The 20317-nt window shown below is 38.1% G+C and overlaps 1 protein-coding gene across 1 annotated transcript in view; it reads right to left on the bottom strand.

Moving 5' to 3' along the window:
• LMNB1 (lamin B1) overlaps positions 1 to 20317 on the bottom strand; it is a 36220-nt gene that overhangs the window by 14039 nt on the left and 1864 nt on the right. The window contains exons 2-5 of the mRNA XM_006081078.3: positions 8429 to 8585; positions 7727 to 7852; positions 5082 to 5252; positions 3524 to 3649 (exon numbers count right to left, since the gene is read on the bottom strand). Of these exons, the coding sequence (XP_006081140.1) occupies positions 3524 to 3649; positions 5082 to 5252; positions 7727 to 7852; positions 8429 to 8585 (580 nt within the window). The remainder of the gene's footprint in view (positions 1 to 3523; positions 3650 to 5081; positions 5253 to 7726; positions 7853 to 8428; positions 8586 to 20317) is intronic.

A 20317-nucleotide genomic window follows, 5' to 3' on the forward strand; every position in this document is an offset into this window, starting at 1 on the left:
CCGAAGCTGGTAAAATAATGTAGTACTGGATCATAACCCAACGAATAAAATATCCATGAGTCCACCCTGATGTGAGCCAATACATAAATGTGCCAATAAGGAAGAACTATACCTCTACTTCAGAGCTCCAGTTAATAAATGTAGACAGGCCACCTCAGGATGTGGGGCTGAATCCCTGCCCTTCACCCCTGACAGCTCGAGAATGAGTGTGGGCAGGGAAGAACGGTAATCTGGCTGTGGAGAAACCTGGCAAACCCCACTTTACCCAACTGTGAAGGTTGATGTCACACCAGGGATGTCACGTGGATGTCACGTCGTCCCTGATGTGATGCAACAAGAAGGGCACCTACACCCATTACCCAGGCTAATCAGGAGAAAAGCACCCGATAAACCCAGATTGGGGCACAGTCTACAGGATGCCTGCTAGTGCTCCTCAATCTGTCATGGTCATAAGAACAAGGGAAGCCTGAGAAACTGTCCCAGACCAGAGGAGACTGGGGAGACGAGTTCCCTGGGGCAGAAAAATGATAGTAACAGAAGATGTAGTGAAGCCCAAACAGTCTGGAGTCTAGCTACTGTCAGGTCTTAGTTCTGACCATGAACAAAACGCTAACAATGGGGGCAACGGGGGGAGGGAGACAGGCGAACTGTCTGGACCATCTTTCCAACTTTTCGGTAAACCTAGAATTACGCCCCCCAAAAAAGTTGTTTAAAAAATAACCAATCAATCAATTAATTACAATTCAGAGCAGCATCTAAAATTCCGTATCAGAAGCAGGCCTTCATCATAATAGTGATACCAAACATAATCCCTGCCTCTGAGAGCTTGCACTTAGATGCATTTGCAAAAAAAAATAAAAAGGCTATAAACTGAGAAATACATTTTTTCCTCTCAGGTTTCTTATATGATCTTTCCTCTAAAAGAAAAATATACATTAGTCCAAAATGTCTCTTCTTCGATGAATCTCTTCACCTTATTTCCATGTGGGAGGTAGACAGAACGGACAACAAGGTGGAATCTAAAGGGGCTGATGAGACATAAAGTAGCCAAGATTCAGGGAGAACCTCTGCGCCCAGATTTGTAAACCCTGAAACGCCCCTATGTGTTTGCCTTTGATGCTCCAGAGTTCCTTAGGGGAGAAAAATCAAAATGTAGGATAAAAAGGTTTTAAAGTTATTCTGAATCATTTTGTAGTTTAAATAGAAATATTTAAATTCTATTTTAAATAGCTGCACTGCATCTGTTATGTAGTGAAATACATAGAACGGGACATGAGAAGCAGGCCTAGATTCTCCCTCCCAATCCTGCTGTTAGCTGCTTAGGAGACCCTGGGCACTCACTAACCCAGTATCCACATTTGGAAAGTGAAGAGGCCTAATTATCTGTAAGATCCCACGTCTAACTCTAAAATTTTATGACTGACCTCTAATGGTCTTGTTTTTTATTTTATTTTATAGTTTGTAACAATTTATTGCACTAGTTTATTATACTCTAGTTGCAACAGCAGTTTTCCAGAGTCTGGGTGTAAGAAAAACAAAAATTAGACATGCTTTCAAAGTGCCTCTGGACACGCCTGCATACAAAGAGGCTCTGACCAACAAATTAATTTGGCCAAAGTAAAAAGTCTAGATAGAAATGAGAGAAATGCTGTAAGCAATATGTAAAATTCCTAATTCCAGTACATAATACTGCTAACATGTAGTATTTAAAAATATTTTCTAAAGTCAGCATTTTAAAGGCTATGTCCATTCTAAATAAAATTTAAGAAGTACTTCACTAACATGAGTCATAACTGAAAGGAAATTCTGTGGCCTAAGAAACAGCATGATGAAACTGATATGACTCAATAATAATACTATTAAGATGTACACCAGGAAAATATTGAGAAATGGCGTTTTCCTTTTTGATGATCTTTCTAAGGCTAAAATTTATCAATGAATGGAGATATTCCTCAAGGTATATTATTTATCATAAAATCTGATACCAGTAATGAACAAGGGAAAGGATCACCCCTCCCCGCCAACCAACAGAGAAATGTAAAACTTACTCTGCTTCAAGGATGTGCTCCTCTCCTATTCCCTAAGGAGTTAGCTCCAAAAATCCCCTGGGCCCTGCCTAACATCAGTAAAATCTACTAAACTGAAGTTAACAAAAAAATTTGCAAGGATGGGCACATAACTGATGGGCACAGTCAAGTGGATTAAACAGCAGCCAAAAACATGAATAATAAAAGCTAGGGAAATGTAAAATTGAAGGAGAAGGGACAACTGGAATGTAATTTATTAAATGGAGAAAAAGTAGTAAATGTCAAGTCAGAGTAAGAAAAAAGAGGCCTGTTTGGAAAGGTACCTGTTAAGATGCTGTAACGGAAAAAAGAGTATTAAATTCCTAAAAGAAAATCTTTGAAGAGATTGAGATCTAAAGTGAAGAACTGGACATACTTTTAAAAAAAAAAAAAAAAAGAAAGAAAGAAAAAGCCCGGCCAGTGTAGCTCAGTGGTTAAGCGTCGACCCATGAACCAGGAGGTCACTGGTTCAATTCCCCATCAGTGCACATGCCTGGGTTGTAGGCTCGATCTCCAGTAGGGGGCGTGCGTGCAGGAGGCAACCAATTGATGATGTTTCTCTCTCATCCTTGAAGTTTCTATCTCTCTATCCTTTTCCCTTCCTCTCTCTCTAAAAATCAATAAGAACATTTAAAAACAAACAAACTGGAAACTAGGAAAGAAACCCATTGATCAGTCTGCAGTCTCTGGGCGAGTTGTTAAACTCACCTAGGTCTGTGGTCAGGCTGAGCGAACTCAAAGGTCCTTCCAGCCTTACTGTTCCATGAAAACTTCAAAATACTACCAGGACAAAACAAGTCTAAAATAACTTTTATATTTATGGTGTCAGTAATAAAGTTCACATATAGGCACTATAAAAGCTTCAATTTTAATTTTTTGTATTACCTTATTTTATGTAAGTCACTGTCTGCTTTGTTTTCTAAATTCCTGCAATAAATGTTGTCAGTTTTATAATCAAGAAAAAGATTTTACTAAAATAAAAGAAAAAGTAAAGCAAAGTTTAATCAAGAATAAGATAAAGTTTAATCTGATATGGAAAGTTTACAACAAAATGTCCTCCCTTAAGGAAAACAGAAGCTGAGGTTACTTTCCAAGTAAGTAAGGTGAGCAACAGATTAATCTACTAATCTATAATAATAGAAGCATAATATGCTAATTAGACCGGATAGCTGAACGACCTTCCAGACGAAGCCGGGGCTGCCAGGGCAAAGGCAAGCTTCGAGGGCCAAGCCCCTTGCACTTATTTCGTGCATCAGGCCTCTAGTTTAGGAATAACGGTCCTGCTCAGAGGATGTTTAGCAACGCAAAATGAAAAAACCTGGGCAGCACTGTGAACGCAGACAAACTCCACCCTCTCTGAAAAGTGGCACCAGGCAGAGCAAAGCCAGGGGAACTACCCTGGTGGAGGTGGCTTCAAGTTCATCTTCAGTTCCTCTCAGGGGAAGATGCGGACTTACCTCTTTCTGCAGATTAGAAAGCTGAGACGAAAGGCTCTCGATTCTCATACGACTTTCCATCAGCTCTTCCCTGGCACTGTTGACAGAAGACGTGTTCATCTCTGACGAGAGCCTGGCATTCTCGAGCTAAAAGAAGAAGCAAGCGATAGTCAGCCTTATCTATGTGAAATGGAACAAACCAATGAGGAAGCATGATTCACCTCAAGGCATTTCATTTCAAACCTCAGCCCTGCTGGTAACTGGTTGATGAAACAGGAAGAGCATCATGAAGTTGGCTGACACAGGAAAAGTTACCGTAACTGTCTCAATGGATGAGCGTTAACAATGCTCACATACCTGGGTCTTTGCCCAACGTGTATCACTCCAATATTTTGTCCATTATATCTCTAATGTCTCAGATAATACTGCTAAAAGGAGACTGGGCAGTAGCAATTTAACCATGGTAGGAAAACAAGCATCGCATATCTCTAACCCACCAAATAATACAGAATTTAAAGAAAATAGACAGAAAGCACTCATTGATAAGGTACTTGAAACCAGATAGAAACACTTCCTTTCAGAAGCAAAAAAAACCAAACAGCTCCTCAGGTAATTCAATATCCTATTCCTCCAAATGCCCATATTTATTCTGCATGTGCTCAGCATGCTTTTATGTACGCCGCCTCTCCCCTGGCTCCCTTTGAGGCCGAAGTCTATGTGACGGACCAATCCTTATTTTGGCTCCTCCACTGCCCTGCACAATGCCTTGCACTGAACAAGTATTGGGCAACTGAATATGGGGTTTAAAGGACCTCTCCCTTCCACCAACCAACTGCTGCATCATAAAATGGACTAAAAGCACATGAACAGTGTAAGGCCATGCAATAAGAATTATTTTTCAATACCTCTATGACCCTAATTTTCTAAATCTTCACTAATAATTCTTTCTAATCAAAACATGTAACATTTACCACATTGGGGTAAAATCATTTCCTAGGAAAGCTTGTACTCGTAGGTGATTTGATGGATTTTTGCATGTTCTGCTAATACAAAAATTTTATAATATTTTTTCGATTAATAATAGTGGCAGAGGAAGAAATATCAGACTTTCCATTTGGCCTTTGTTCAAAAAAGCCCCAAATATGTGTACACGGATGCCATGGAGGTCAGAGCAAGATGCAGCCCAGCGCTGGTTTACAATTGTACGGATGCGCAGGACGGCGTGATTAGCACTTGTTATTGAAAGAAAACTGTTTTCAGATGGCTTGGGTTTTACTACTATGACATGACATGACTGATCAGTGGAACAAAAAGATAAACCTTCATCTCAGATAAAATTAGAATAATCCTACTTTCTTTTAATAATTTCTAGTAACATTTATTTAGCATGTGATGAAGGCCAGGGAGTAGTGGGTGGGGGAGGAGAAGGGTCACTAGAGAAAAAAGAGAGACATCTGTAATACTTTCAACAACAAAAATAAATTAAAATAAGAAAAAGAAAACTAGAACAGAGCAAACATCATCAGGTGACTGAGGCCATGGCTCAGAGTTTGAACCTGCCCCCTGAGGCGACTCTTACTTTGGCGTGGTAAGTCTGCTCCAGCTCCTCCTTGTACATCTTGACCTGGGCATCGTGCTGCTCGCGCATCTCGTGCAGGGCTTGGGCCAGCTTGTACTCATACTCAATCTGCCGCCCGGAATCCACCTCTACCAAGCGAGTTTCATGCTTCCTTCTGGTCTCATTAATCTCCTGTGGGGGGAGGGGAGAGTGATATAAAACCAAGTTGCTCAGCATGGCTGCATTGGTACAAGTGTGAGTGGCATCAGAGGCACCTGAAGTGTAGGCACCCACCCTTGCATCTGTCCTAGCAGGCATGTGAGTATAGCTTTTTGCCTTCATTTTCAAATGAGACGATTTCAAGGATGAAACTAATAACAGAAATGGCAGCATCTCAAGCCCTGAGAATTCTGTTTCTTTTCAGTAGCACAGCTATGAACGGCCTGGGAGACATACTAAAGTACCATACAATCATGCAAAACTATGTACACCTAATAGTAATCGTTTTTTCTAAAATGTCATATTGATGATCCTAAGGACACCTCTGAGAAAAATCCACATGAAAAGTTAAACTTGTGCGGACAACTTCAACTAGAAGATTTGTACATAACAAAACTCTTTTCTTAGACATACTAAGATGCAACAATGGGCAGAGCAAGCTAATTTACATGAGTAATTGTAAGAGCTGCTGCTGAGGTAGCAATACCAATTGATACAGAACCTTAACAATTAGCACTTTACAATCTTGAGTACTTATGACAATTCACTGTTAAAGAATAGAATGTAGGCATAATCCTTTGCTCTATGTTTTAAGCAACTGTCCAAAACTAGAATGCCTAGAAACACAAGCCTGAGAGTCAAGTTTCCATTCCAGCTTCCAGCTCTGAAAATACAACAGATCGTTCTTTAATGACAATAATTAAAGCGGCCACAAGAGGGGGATATAACCCACTGAAGTTCTTGTTCCTGTATCATCTTACTGCAAGTGTTTTCCTATGCCTTTCCTCATCTTTCTTTTAACACTTCTTTGCAGAGGAAAATGCACTGGACAGAACCAGAAAACCAGGTTCAAAAATTCTAGTTCTGCTATTAACCTCTCAGGGCTCACATCTATTTAATGAAGTGAAAAGCATGCAAATGAAAGGTATAGTTCAGCAAATGTTGAGACATAATAATAATTTTGCCCTTTGCCTCCCTACCTCCTCTTTCTGGTTTTCTCCTTCCATTCTTGCCCCTTTAACTGTTCCTAATTAGGTATACTTATGGAATAGAATTATATCTTCCATGTAAAAAAAAAAAAAGGAATATTTTAAATTCATTCTCAAAGAAGGCAAAAACTAACAAGATGTTCCCCAATGGTGTAGATTACAAAGCTGAGATGAAAGGAGTCCACGCACAGCATCAGAATAAGTAGTGGTAAATTACAAACAATTTTAACAAAACAAAACAAAAATGTCATCAACCTAATACAAAAATATCTCCATTTATAAAGCAAAACTGTCGTTAACAAGTATATGGTAGCATTCACTAGTTTACAAGGAGCTTTCACACACAATATTCCATTTTGATCTTCTCTACTCCTTGATGAAAAAAACAGCAAGTATTGGTATTTCATTTTTAAACTGAAAAAACAATTCAAGAGTTGCCCAAAGTCAGAATGCTTGGGAGAGCACTTAAGTCCCAATAATACCTATTTTAATACTCTATCATTATAAAAATGGCCATATCTCCAATATTTTTCTACAATGAAAAAAAATTAACTTATACAATAAATTCCTATTTTCAAATCATTGTTAATTATTGTTTTCAAAATTATATTACTTCTAAAAACATTTCATTATTTAACTGCATGTTTGCCCTGGGTTCATGCCAACCCTCTTCAATTTGGAGGAAATATACATTCCCCTTTCTCCAATTTTATTACTTCTTTTTTCGCAACACTTGCTGCCTTCAACCCCCAAGGTTTGACCACAGAAGGTAAGGCTTGTAAATGATACCTTAAAATATACACATATAGCTATAAATGCTATGGGTACCAGCCTTTAAGAAGGCCCCCAATGGTTGCTGCCTCCTGGTAGTCACACCTTGTGTCATGGTTGGAGTGTGAGATGGAGAGTGAAGATATACCACTTCTGGGAGTAACTTCCAGAAGATAATGAGGCCTCTGTCTTGCTCTTACTTTCTCCCTCATCGCCACTCTTGGGAGAAGCCACAGCGTGAGCAGCCCTCTGGAGAAGCCCTCGTTGAACTAATAGCTCCTGCCAACAGCCCATGAATGAGCTGGGAAGCAGTTCCTCCAGCCCAGGTGAAAGCCTGACTGTAACCTCATGAGAGACCCTGAGCATAACCATCCAGTGAGACAGCTCTCAGAATCCCGACCTCCAGAAACTGTGAAATAATAAAGGCCTGTGGTTTTAAGCTGCTAAGTTTTGGAGTAATCTGTGAGGCAGTAATACAAATGCTTAAACAGTAATTAACTGCTGTGACTAAGCCTTTATACATCAGATGAAGTAAAATCATACCTGTTTTCTCATACGCAGCCTTTTAGCAGCAGTGCCTCGAAAAGTTTACCAACAAAATTTCTCCCATTATTTACATATAAAGTTATAACAAAGCCTTTTGGGATCCCTCCATTCCTTGAAGAAGTAAAAATTATACACAGTTACCTCCTCATACATGCTTTTACGGAACTCCAGGTCCTCGGTAAGGCTCTGACAGCGATTCTCCAAGTCCACTTTAAGCAGAGTTTCATCAGCTAACTGTTTTTTGGCAGCAGTCAAGGAGACTTCCAACTAACATCAGGAAAAAGAATTGATGGGCATTATACAGCAACCATATAGTAATAAACTTAATTGCTATCGATGGATTGAATCCAACCAAGTACTGCAACTTCTATGTATTTACAAGTGTATGAGAGTCCCTCCCGATAACCTTGATCCTTAACTGTGTGTTCAGCTGCTGTCCCACCCACAGAGTGCCACGCCAAAACACCTCTCAAATCTGGTAACTGGCAACAGGAAATGAACAGAGACTTCTGACTTACATTTCAAAACTCAAGCCAAAGATGTAGCTACCACTTTCCTCTTTTCCTGTCTGCAGCGCACCGTATGACACCTTCTCTTTTCCTACCTCACATTTTGTTACGATAATGAAATAGGCTTTGAGAGCAAGAAGCAGAAGGAGCATGATCAAGACACAATGACTAAAGAGTGGAGGTGCTTTGAACATTAGCTACCTTAAAGCCATCAGATAAGCCATAAAATAATCAAAATAATTTTTTTAAATAAAAAAATAATACAAAATAAACTTAATCCATCAACCAAGGCAATTACTCTGCCGAATATGGTTCAAGAGCAGTGGTTACTGACCTGGCCGATCTGATCCTTCAGATCCTCCAATTCTACCTCTAAACTTTTCTTGTCACCAAGCGCAGTAGCCAGGGCCGCATCTTTAGAATTCAGTGCTGCTTCATATTCTCGGAGCTTCATCTGGGCTCCATTAAGATCAGATTCTTTCTTAGCGTAACTGCAAGACAAGTGAAGAAGGGCAAGACATCAAATTCTACCCCTAACTTGAGGCCTTCTCCCGCCCTGCTTAGGGGGAAACGGAAGAGGCAGTTTATCTAAAAGCTGCCCTAACCTGCTAAAATCAGAGGAGCAATTCAGGAGCATTGTATCTCAAGTGTTGGGTGGATAACAGCTTTCCCTTTCAGGAATTTCCCTGACAGAAGTCCACAGGGACCAATGCACCAGAATCCTGGTTATCTCTGAGAAAGAACACATGTGCTCCTTGTTCCTTAAAAGGAATTACATGTTTCTGTAAGAAGACTCTTTTTTTACATATATTTCTTAATCTATTAGTCAAATCACAACTCAGTTCTTCTTGTGTAAAGATGCAGTGAGGGGGAGGAATCAAAATAAAACAAAAACGGGAATTTCTTCTAACTCCTTATCGGCGATCGCATCTTACACCGTTGCCGTCAAACACACAGAGGGGCCTGCAGCCTGGAGGCAACGTCAGTCGTGGTTCTGGGTTCTATTCCTACAGTCTTACCACTAAGTTCCCCAACTGCACCTTTCAGTTTCTCATGGTTAAAATATTGTGTGGATTCCACCCAATGGTATGATGGTAAATGTTTAATAACCAACTCTGGTGTGGTGGTGGGGGCGTCGGCATGTACTAGTAGGAGACATATATGCAGGCATGTACATATGATTCTCAGACAGTTTTGGAAAAATAAATTTTATTATTTTTAATACAATGAATATTATAAACCAAGATGAATAGGAGCTGTAAATCAAGATATAAAATGAGATTAAACAAGTGAAAATAAAGTTATTATAAAAAGCAATTTTGTAACTTGGTATCATATAGAAACTCCCTTGATATAAGAACCAACTGACCCCAAGCTTGCAAGCACTTTCCATTCCTTACATAGGAGGTGACTTTTAAGACTTCCCTAACTATACATTAGGGTCTCTCTGATAGTCTGAAGAAAAATTAATTATTTCAGCTTATATTATTAACTACCAAAAAAATTAGGTCTAAATTGGGGTTTCTTTTTCTTTTAAATATCACTTTTTACTAACTGGAGTTCTCTATTATAAAATTAAGGTTCCTTTGGATATATTTTGTCAAATAATTACCCCTTAAAGAAAAGTATATTTTTATCCAAATAATTCTATTATTAATTAGAAATTAATATCAAAAATTTCAATATCTGCTCTTAATTAAAACTGCAATTGTAGATTATTTATACTACTAATGTTTGAGTGGGCTAAAAGTTTAATAACTAATAGAAATTTTTAAAATCTGTAATATTAAAATAAAGTGCACATATCTGTCCAAGGGATAAACAAATATAAAAAGATTTAATAGTATTCATGTCTTACTCATTTTGGTATCATAAAACAACTATATTCATAAAATCTCAGCAGTCATATCAGATTTTGCTTAAATCCTTTATTTTAAAAAAATCACAAGATGGCAACCTTTCACTGAAGATTTGTGGGGGGGGAAAATCAAGTATTTTTTTTTAAATCCCATGTAGTCATTAATTTATAACAAAAAAGAATACCTCGTTGCAACAATTGGCCCTAGCTGGGAACTCCACAGAACAGAATCAATGCTTGTGGAGGAGCTACTATTTTATCCCACTGTATAAATGACCAGAGCTGGGCAGGAATACATATCATAATACATATGATTTTTTAAAAATTTTATGTATTCCACAATATTTACAAAAGCTACTGGCTCAAATTACTTAACAATTACAAAATACTCTACTCACCACTGTCTAATATTTAAATCTCATATCATAATGTGGTACTTTGCAATGGCAGGGGAGTGAACATGTGCTTCCCAGAAACCAGACAGCCCACCAAGGATACTGGACACACACAAACACAACGACACGTAATATCACTCCAACTTCACGGGCTACTTACTGTATGTTCTGTGTCTTACTTCATTGATTTAATGGATATAATTAATGTACATGGTTCCAGATCCAGAATGCTAAACCACAAGTGAAAGATACTGCGCAGCACCTTGTGGAGAACAGGAAATACGAGGAGCCAAAACAATGAGGAGAGTGCACCTAATGACTGGAGTACGCTGGCTTCTTCCACAAAAATCATGACCAGCTATGACAAGGAGTGGACTAAAGGGGATGAGTAGGATATGCTATTGATGTGTGATACCTCGAGCCACCCAAGGTACCAGCTGAAATGTGATTTCAAGTTCTTAGTTACTTATACCGCTGTTATTTTGTAAAAATATACATTGTTCCATTAGATTCTTTCCTAAAGCTGTAACTTTGACATTACTGAACATATTAGGAAGATACAAATCAGCATTAGAAGTGTGTTTAAAATTGCAAATGAAAGCTAACCTTATATGCCCTGGCTCAAGGGGAAAGAGGAGGAGAGTTGGATACTACGGCTGCTTCTTGCACATTTATGTTACACTTATCATACAAGTCCGTACTTAGCTACCTCAGGACACTGAGAACTCTTTGAGGGTTCTACATAGACAATGTATAAATAATGACTGTTTGGGTCATTGTTAAAGAAACTCCCCAAATAGTCTCCCCAAAAACCCATTCTACCTTTTTAATGCTATGTAAAATATCATGTATTTTCCTAAAAATAAATAAATAAATGACACTTTTATAATCTCTAAAAGGTGCATTCCTAGATGTCTTCCCTATCATCTGCCAATTTCCAAGGTTAGATGGATAATGAAAAAATTCCTAAGATCACACCTGATCAGAAGCTGTGAGTCAGTGAGTTTTATGGGCCACATAAGCTGCCAAAATACCAAGGCCCTGTAGCAAGTTAACATCTTGAACAAGTTAAAATCTTGTCAGTTTTCTAACTGCATTATTATTTTTCATTCATTAAAAGTGCTGCAGGAAGTCCTGACCTAACTGTCAGTACGTGATCTAAGTGCAGAAACCTGCAGAACTGACATCCTAAACCACACACAGGAATTGGCTGCAGCTCTCACCTAAGCAGAGGAGCAACTGACAATGCCCAGGAACAGAGAGCAACTTACACAGGAATCCAGGGGCCGGTGGGCATTCCTCTTTGACTATATTCCATAACTGGATTTGTTCAGTGTGACTGACCTGCCTAAGGTATTCCTACCTCCAGATAAGGAGATCTTTCTGCGTTTTCACCTAAATTCAACATGTGCATCTAACACTAAAAATATGCACACTGAATATAAGTCAAAAAACATACCCATTTACTGTAGATGTTTACAGAAGAACCAATATTCCAACTGCAGACAGGAAGAGAGTTTTATAAAGTGTAGTTGACCATGGAAAAAATATCCTTGGGTGAGGATTAACAAAAATAAATAGAAGGAAAAAAATGTAGTTGATACTCTATCCTAATTAAGAATGCCCTCCCAACCCTAGCTGGTTTGGCTCAGTGAATAGAGTACTGGCCTGCGGACTGAAGGGTCCCAGGTTATATTCCGGTCAAGGGCACATGCCCCAGGGTTGTGGGCTCGATTCCCAGTTGGGAGCATCATTGATGTTGCTATCTCTTTCTCCCTCTCCCTTCGCTCTGAAATCAATAAAAATATATTAAAAAAGAATGCCCTCCCAGGCCCGGCCAGCTTGGCTCAGTGGTTGAGCATTGACCTATGAACCAGGAGGTCACGGTTTGATTCTCGGTCAGTGCAAATACCCAGGTTTGTGGGCTCGATCCCCAGTCGGGGTCATGCAGGAGGCAGCCGATCAATGTTTCTCTCTCATTAATGTTTCTGTCTCTCTATCCCTCTCCCTTCCTCTATGAAATCAATAAAATATTTTAAAAACAAAACCCCACAGAGTTACATTAAGCAATTCCACTTAAGAGACTTAAATTATAAATGATCTCTTAGTTGGCGAAATAATAACATACCTAGAAAGAGCTATATAAAGTTAGTTTCTGGCTATTAATTGCATTTCCATAAAATTTGCCAAAGATTATGATACTGCATATATAAAAAAAGTGGACGGGGCAATTATTTGTATTTAATAAATGCTTGCTCAATGAATATAATCTGTTGAAGATATCGGTGCTTAGGGAAAAATCCATCCAAGGTATAATATTGAGGTGATAGACTTAATCCTATAGCCTTTTAAAAAGCTATACATTCTAAATTTGAGGGATTTAGAAACCAGACTTAGCAGAAACAGTTCTATTAAAATTGTTATTTTTAATCATATCCACAAAGATTTTTTAAAAAATCAATTTTAGAGAGAGTAAGGGAGAGAGAGTAACATCGATGTGATTGGTTGCTTTCTGTAGGCCCTGCCTGGGCATCAAACTCACCACCTGGGATTTTGCCCTGACCGGGAGTAGAGCCCATCACCCTATGGTGAACAGGACATGGCTCGAACCAGCTGAGCCGTAGCCGCCAGGGTGCGAACAAGGATTTTTAAATCCCTCAAAACAGACCAACTCTATATGGAGAACCGGGCCAATTAGACCGGCTGTTTGAGCTCTTGGCTTTAATTTACCTTACGGTTCTCCTGAACAGCTGTCTCATGGCAGCTGAACACCACTCAACACTAGTTGGTTATTCCAGTGCAGTGATGGCGAACCTTTTGAGCTCGGCGTGTCAGCATTTTGAAAAACCCTAACTTAACTCTGGTGCCGTGTCACATATAGAAATTTTTTGATATTTGCAACCATAGTAAAACAAAGATTTATATTTTTGATATTTATTTTATATATTTAAATGCCATTTAACAAAGAAAAATCAACCAAAAAAATGAGTTTGCGTGTTACCTCTGACACGCGTGTCATAGGTTCGCCATCACTGGCCTAAACTGTCTCTCCAATCCCAGCCTCTCTTCAGAGCTCAAGAGAAGTACTCCAAATTGCCACTGACATCTCCACCTGGAAGTCCAACAAACAGCACTAACACCACTAACCCTGAGTAGGGTCCCCCAACCTGCTCCTTCCCCATCCATCTCTGTTAAGAGCAACACTATCTCTCCCCAGGCACCTAGTCATAGAAATAATCACCTTAGACTTTATTCTTCCTAAACCGACAAATCTACTTTCTGTCCTTTCCCACTGCCTGCCTCAGTTCAGGAGTCATTTCATTACTCCCCAAGTGTCCTTACTAGTGTTTTTACCTCTACTCTTATTTCCCTCCACAGAATAGCCAGACTAATGTCACTCTTATGTCACCTAATATTCTTGAGACACCGTATTACCTAAAAGCCAACCATCTATATAAACACCATATATATATATATATATGGCTCTAGTTCAATGACCTATTTGCCATCAAGGACAACACCCTCTCCCAATGTTTCCTTTAGATGTCAACTCCTACTTACCTCCCAACACTCAGCTCAGACATCACTACCTCCCCAATTCCCCGAGATGTCTTTGAAACCTTTGCAAAGCTCCTAGCCGGCCTTGGGTGGTAGTCTCTGTCTCCCATAGCGCTATGTGGTTACTGCTAAGCACTTATTACACTGTATTAGTGTATCACATTTAAAGTATCACAATACTGTAGTATTCATTGTCTACCTTCTACACTAGACTGGAAGCAACTTGATAACAGGGACTGAGCGCCCCAGCCCTCTATCCCCAGCATCTGGCCCAAGGCCTGGCACATAGCGCCTGTTTCACAAATGTGTGCTTAATATAAATGAAAAGAACGTTTCTATCATGACTATTAAAGATCTACATAGAGATTTTAGTTTCTTTTAAAATTGTTAAAGCACTGAGTAAAGCAGGAGAGTAGCTTTTTAAGAAAGAAGGGAAAAAAGAGGTCTTAACAATCTACGTAAGACAAGTCCCAAGAAGAGATAACAGTATCTGTGAGCCTGCTTCATGAAAGCTGGTAATCGGAATAATATCTGCAAAACAGCGCTGATGTAAGGATTAAATGAGGCAATACTGGTAAAAACCTTACCACAATGCTAAGAAGACTGAACTAGAATCTATTTTAACTTCACCATTTATCTATCTGCTAAGTAATCCTATGCAAAAGACTTGACTTTAAGCCTCAAGTTTCCTCACTTACCACCAGGGTTATCATAAGGTTTAAGAGTGTTTATAAAGCATCTAGCATTGTACCAGGCAAGCACAATAAGCACAAAATAAATGTTGGCTCTTGTCCTGCATCTTACACAAGTATTTTAATCTCTCTAGGTTTCAATTTATATATTTACAAATGAATTGTTTAGATCAGATGATACAAGACCCAACAGTACTAGTAAAAGTGCTGTAATTCTATGATCAATAAAGCCAAAAGCACTGACGGCCAAAAATTAAATTTAAAAAGGCCCATTTAAATATATTAGCTAAAGGAAACCTCAGTTTTCATGTAGGCCTATACCAAAAATATTGGCAGAAATCTAAGATTATAACCTGAATTTTTATCTTTTTACTCCTTTATGCTAGCAACATGAGCATAATAAAAATGACCAAGAACCTTCAGAAATTAAAATTAAATTAATCCAAATAGGAAATGGATACTCGTCTGCTACTAGTGGCATCAAAAATTGGCAAAATTGTAATAACTTTATCTAGTGGTTAACATTTAACCAGTAAATTAGTTAACATTTAACCATTCAGTTAACCAGAGGAAAAATCCTAATATTGTCATGGCCCTCTATGGCCTCTGAGAAATTGGGTAGCTGTACTTACCTGCAAAGCCTTAGTCACAACAAACTGAAGTGGCCATAAAGGTTAGTGATGAAATCTTCAACATATGTTCAGTAATGGTATTGCACATTTACTGTCTGACATGTAAAATGTTCACAAAATAGTGTTGATGAACACAGGTTACATACCCATACTTATTATCAACCCATTTTTTTGTTAATATGATACAGAAAAAAACTTTCAGGACTTATATTTCTGGGAGATAAAACTAAGGGCAAGTTTTATTTTCTTCTTGGTGTTTTATCCATGTTTTGTAGTTTTCCATAATGAACATATAATTTTTATGTAATAAAAAAGTTAACTCTCAAAAACTACCCATATATAACAGCTAAAACTATTGCTTACTCCTTACCCCAATTATACAGATGAGGAAATAAAGGCTCAAAGAATTAAGTGCCTTTCCCAAGTCACCAAAAATAGGAAATTGCAACTTCAGGTAGTGCTTTTGTTTGATACTACCCCATCTCAGGCTACTGTGATGGACATTGTCCCCGTCATACTTGCTAGTAGCAAGTCACATGCACATGCATTCTTATTTATGAAAACACACAAATCCAAATTTCCCATCAGTAGTTTCCTTACTAATGTAGTAACAAATGCTGTTTTTTCCAAAGGAATACACTAAGTATGCTTGATCCTTCTACCTCAAAACTACCCACCTCAAATCAATGATGCTTGTGGATGGAGGTAGAAAGTCTACAAATCTTCAGATCCACATGTATCATGAAAAAACACAATCAACATTATCCTTTATTCTATTTGGAGGGGAAAAAAAACTTTTATTTTCATAAGCTAAATTATATCTTTTAAAGCATCAATTGTTTTTAAAAAGATGAAATTATGCTATTATTATTAACAAAATTTGTGTACAATATGTCAAAGATTATTTTGAAAACATTGGCTTTCAAGCCTAACAACTGTGTTTCCTGGGACATCCTTTTTCAAGTCATTTTGTGTGTGTGGTGTGTGTGTGGTGTGGGTGTGTGTGTGTGTATGTGTGTTTAATGAAGGAACACAGTAAGTTGCTCAGCATCTCAATGATCCTACTGCCTTCCTTCATTATATTAGATATATACCAATGAGCCCCCATCACCATTTTTCTAATTCAGTTATAATTTTCAAAAAGAGAAACCTACAGTTAATTTTGCAGTTTTTTAAGCTTTAATATCTACCATAAACCAAATGAGGGGAAAAAAAAGTTCTAGAGCCCTAGCCAGTTTGGCTCAGTGGATACCGCATCGGTTTGTGGACTGAAGGGTCCTGGGTTCAATGCCAGTCAAGGGCATGTACTTCAATTGCAGGTTCCCTGGCCCTGGTCGGGGTGCATGCAGGAAGCAACCAACCAATGTGTCTCTCTCACATTGATGTTTCTCTCTGTCTCTTCCTCTCCCACTCTCTGTAAAAGTCAATGGAAAAATATCCTCAGGTGAGGATTAACCAAAAAAAAAAAAAAAAAGAAAGAAAGAAAATAAAAGAAAGAAAGGGAAAAAGAGAGAAAATATAAATTTTAAAAAGAAAAAAATAATAAAATACAAATTGACAATCTCTTTTATGCATTTTTAGAGTTCTAAAACTTAAATTTACATTAATTCACTTGGTAACAAAACCAGACCTGAATGAATGTGAGTCTATTTATAGATGTCTTTCTCCACTTACTGTGACTATTAATATCTTTCCCTGCAGAAATATCTGTTTCATGATGACGTGCTACCCTAGACCCCACTGGGGGTGTCATACACAGTATATGCATCATATTACCTTATTAAAATTGGACTTCTTTTTACTTCCAAAACACAACTAGCAGCAAGGGTTTTGCATAAAAGATTATGGACCCTTATAACTGAAGGAAAAAGAAATGTATGCAGCCACAAAAATAGTTACTGAAATCAACACAATTTTCTTGTATCTCCTTTTCCTGCATATTTGGTTAATACTGAAATAAGTCAATCTTTCTTTACTTTTTTCTTTAAAGTGTTGACTGATGGCATACATCATCATTCTTGAAAACCCCAAAAAAAGCTTCCAATGAAATATAATTAAACTCGGACTGAATTGGAGTAGCTGTATCTTAGATCAGAGAGCTGTTGTCGGATGGATCTAAAGACCAGCTTCAGTGGAGGCTGTTGTCAAATTTTTTCCAGCAAGGCCAAATGTCTCCATGAATTCTTCTTTGAGGTATATTGTGTACTGAGGAGCCCAAAGGGACTTAGTAATTTTGGAATCTATAATTCTCAAGACTGTTGACAATCTAAAACCACCAAAATGATAGACTAATTACAATACTCTGGCTCCAAATAAAAAGTTAAGTATAGAAAATTATTTTTAAGCAAATAAAAAACCTAAATGGACCAAAGAGAAATAAGACATTTCTTTTCATCATACAAATTATACTTCAATTATTGCTCAAAATTAACTGATTTCCAAGATGATGATTTACTATGCACAGGTATTAGCCTCCCCACTTGAAAACCCCAATAAAACAGCAGTGAAGTATGTGATGCACCAAAGTGAATAGGAAAGGAATCATTAGATGACATCTCAACAAATTTCTAGAATAAATATAGATTAAAGTACCTATCACAGAACATGAACACAGGAACTACAGGGGATAGTGAGGCACACTTAAATAGAGGGATTAACTCATGGAACAGCTTTGCATGTGGCCCTGCTCAGCACCCCTTACCTTAACTGCAGGCCCTCCAACAAGTTGGCCAGCAACACACCCTATTCAATCAGAGAGATCCTAATTTGTTCTTCTATTCAGAAAATGCAGAGGAATTACCTGAATGATAACAGCAACCTATCCATGTGTTTCTCTCACATTGATATTTCTCTCTGTCTCTCCCTCTCTCTTCCACTCTCTCTAAAAATCAATGGAAAAATATCCTCAGGTGAGGATTTAAAAAAAAAAGAAAGAAAAGTTACAACCACAGTGCATAATAAATTAAGATGATAAAGCCATTAAAATTTGTGTATGGAATATAGAAAACATTCTGATTGATGGCAAGATATTGTACCAGAATGCATTGAGCCTATATGAAACTTTAGCAAGGGATCCCTTGAAAGGAGTGACCACACTCACATAACTTTCATTGCAGTGTATTGTTAGAACTCTTCTATTTTATTATTAGCTATTGTTCTTGATCTCTTACTGTGCCTAACTAACTTATTGAACTTTATCATAAGTACATGTTTATAGGTAACAACTCAAAAAATATATATAAAGGGTTCAGCACTATCCACAGCTGTCAGTTGAACATCCTCAGCACTGCTGTGGAAGCAGGAGAGGCTCCTGCCACTGCCGCTGCACTCGCCAGCCATGAGCCCGGCTTCTGGCTGAGAGGTGTTCCCCTGTGGGAGCACACTGACCACCAGGATGAAACTTTAGCAAGGGATCCCTTGAAAGGAGTGACCACACTCACATAACTTTCATTGCAGTGTATTGTTATTAGCCTTTTATTATATAGGATTGTTCTTGATCTCTTACTGTGCCTAACTAACTTATTGAACTTTATCATAAGTACATGTTTATAGGTAACAACTCAAAAAATATATATAAAGGGTTCAGCACTATCCACAGTTTTAGGCATCCAATGGAGGCTTTGGAACGTAGCTCCATCTTATAAGAGTATGCTACTGTACATCTAATCCTGACAATAGGAATATATGTACAGATTTAAGAAAACTATAATCCCAGGACATTACTCAGCATCTCAGATTATTTTCGACTGTCAAGCCCTCAGACAGGCCTTTCTTAACCACACTATTGCTTCACCCGCTTTATTTTTATTCCCCTAGCATCTGTTATTATCCAACATTAAATCACATGCATTATTTCACTGATTCTAATACACACATTCTTCCCACTTTAATCCCATTGAAACCAGCAAGCATCTCACAATCTACACATAGCATTTTACAACTAGTCAGCCAGATGGCAGTCTTGCTACTGGGTGAAAAACCTTCAAAGGATAGATACCCTCTGGAATTATTTAAAAAGCATCAGCATCAAAATGCCTCAGATTAAATGAAATGCAATATTTATTTTCTTACTGGGTTATCTCCCCTACTCTCAGAAACATAAGGGTAGTAACTTTTTGGTGTGTTTTTTTTTTGTTTTGTTTCTTTTGGGGACTGGGTCGAGGAGTGTAATCTTTGTATCCTCCACTAACTTTTTTTTTTTTAAATCTTTGTATCCTTCACACACAGAACAGTGGCTGGCATGTAATAGATACATAATCAGTGCTACATTTTAACATCTCTGAAACTAGGATGGATCCAACAGGATGGTTCCTACATAACTAGCCCTGATGTGTTTTTTTTTCTTAGTAGTACACATAACAATGGTGAGTCATACAATAGCATCTAAGATTTGAAGAAATTCATTAACAAAAAATTTATAGGAAAATGGAGACAGTAGTGTGAGTGAATGGACTCATTTAAAAACATGATTCTAAAGGTTGGTAAATACAAGAAACAGAAATATAAGCTTATGATTTAAAAAAAAAAAAGATTTCATTGATTTTTAGACAGAGAGGAAGGGAGAGGAGGAAAGAGAAACATCTATGTGAGAGTGAAACATTGACGTGAGTGAAACATTGATGGGCTGTCTCCTGCACAGCTCCTTCCGGGAATCCAACCCCAGGAAACCCGGCATGTGCCCTGACCACGGAATCAAACTGGCAACACTTCAGTGCATGGATGATGCCCAACCAACTTAGCCACACAGGCCAGGGCAGCTTATGATTATTTTTTGAGTTATGGGACTAAATACTAAAAGAAATAGACACAAAAAGGGCCAAACATGATTGCCTCAGGGAAAGATACAAGAGAATATTTTAGTTTTTCAGTAAATCAGCCTGTATTTTTAAATATATATTATTTTTACCAAGTGCACATACCTTTTTATGAACCGTTCTTATGAATGTTTAGTAACGGGGAAAGCACAGATTCACACCTACAAATCAGTGACTGAGACAGTCATTCACACGGATACAGACAGAAAGATACCCAGGAGCAGAGTCAAAGTCAAAATCGATTTTCATTTGGCAAAATTTCAACTGGGCAACG

The sequence above is a fragment of the Myotis lucifugus genome, unplaced genomic scaffold, assembly GCF_000147115.1.
Source record: "Myotis lucifugus unplaced genomic scaffold, Myoluc2.0 scaffold_0, whole genome shotgun sequence".
Classification (NCBI taxonomy): Eukaryota; Metazoa; Chordata; class Mammalia; order Chiroptera; family Vespertilionidae; genus Myotis; species Myotis lucifugus.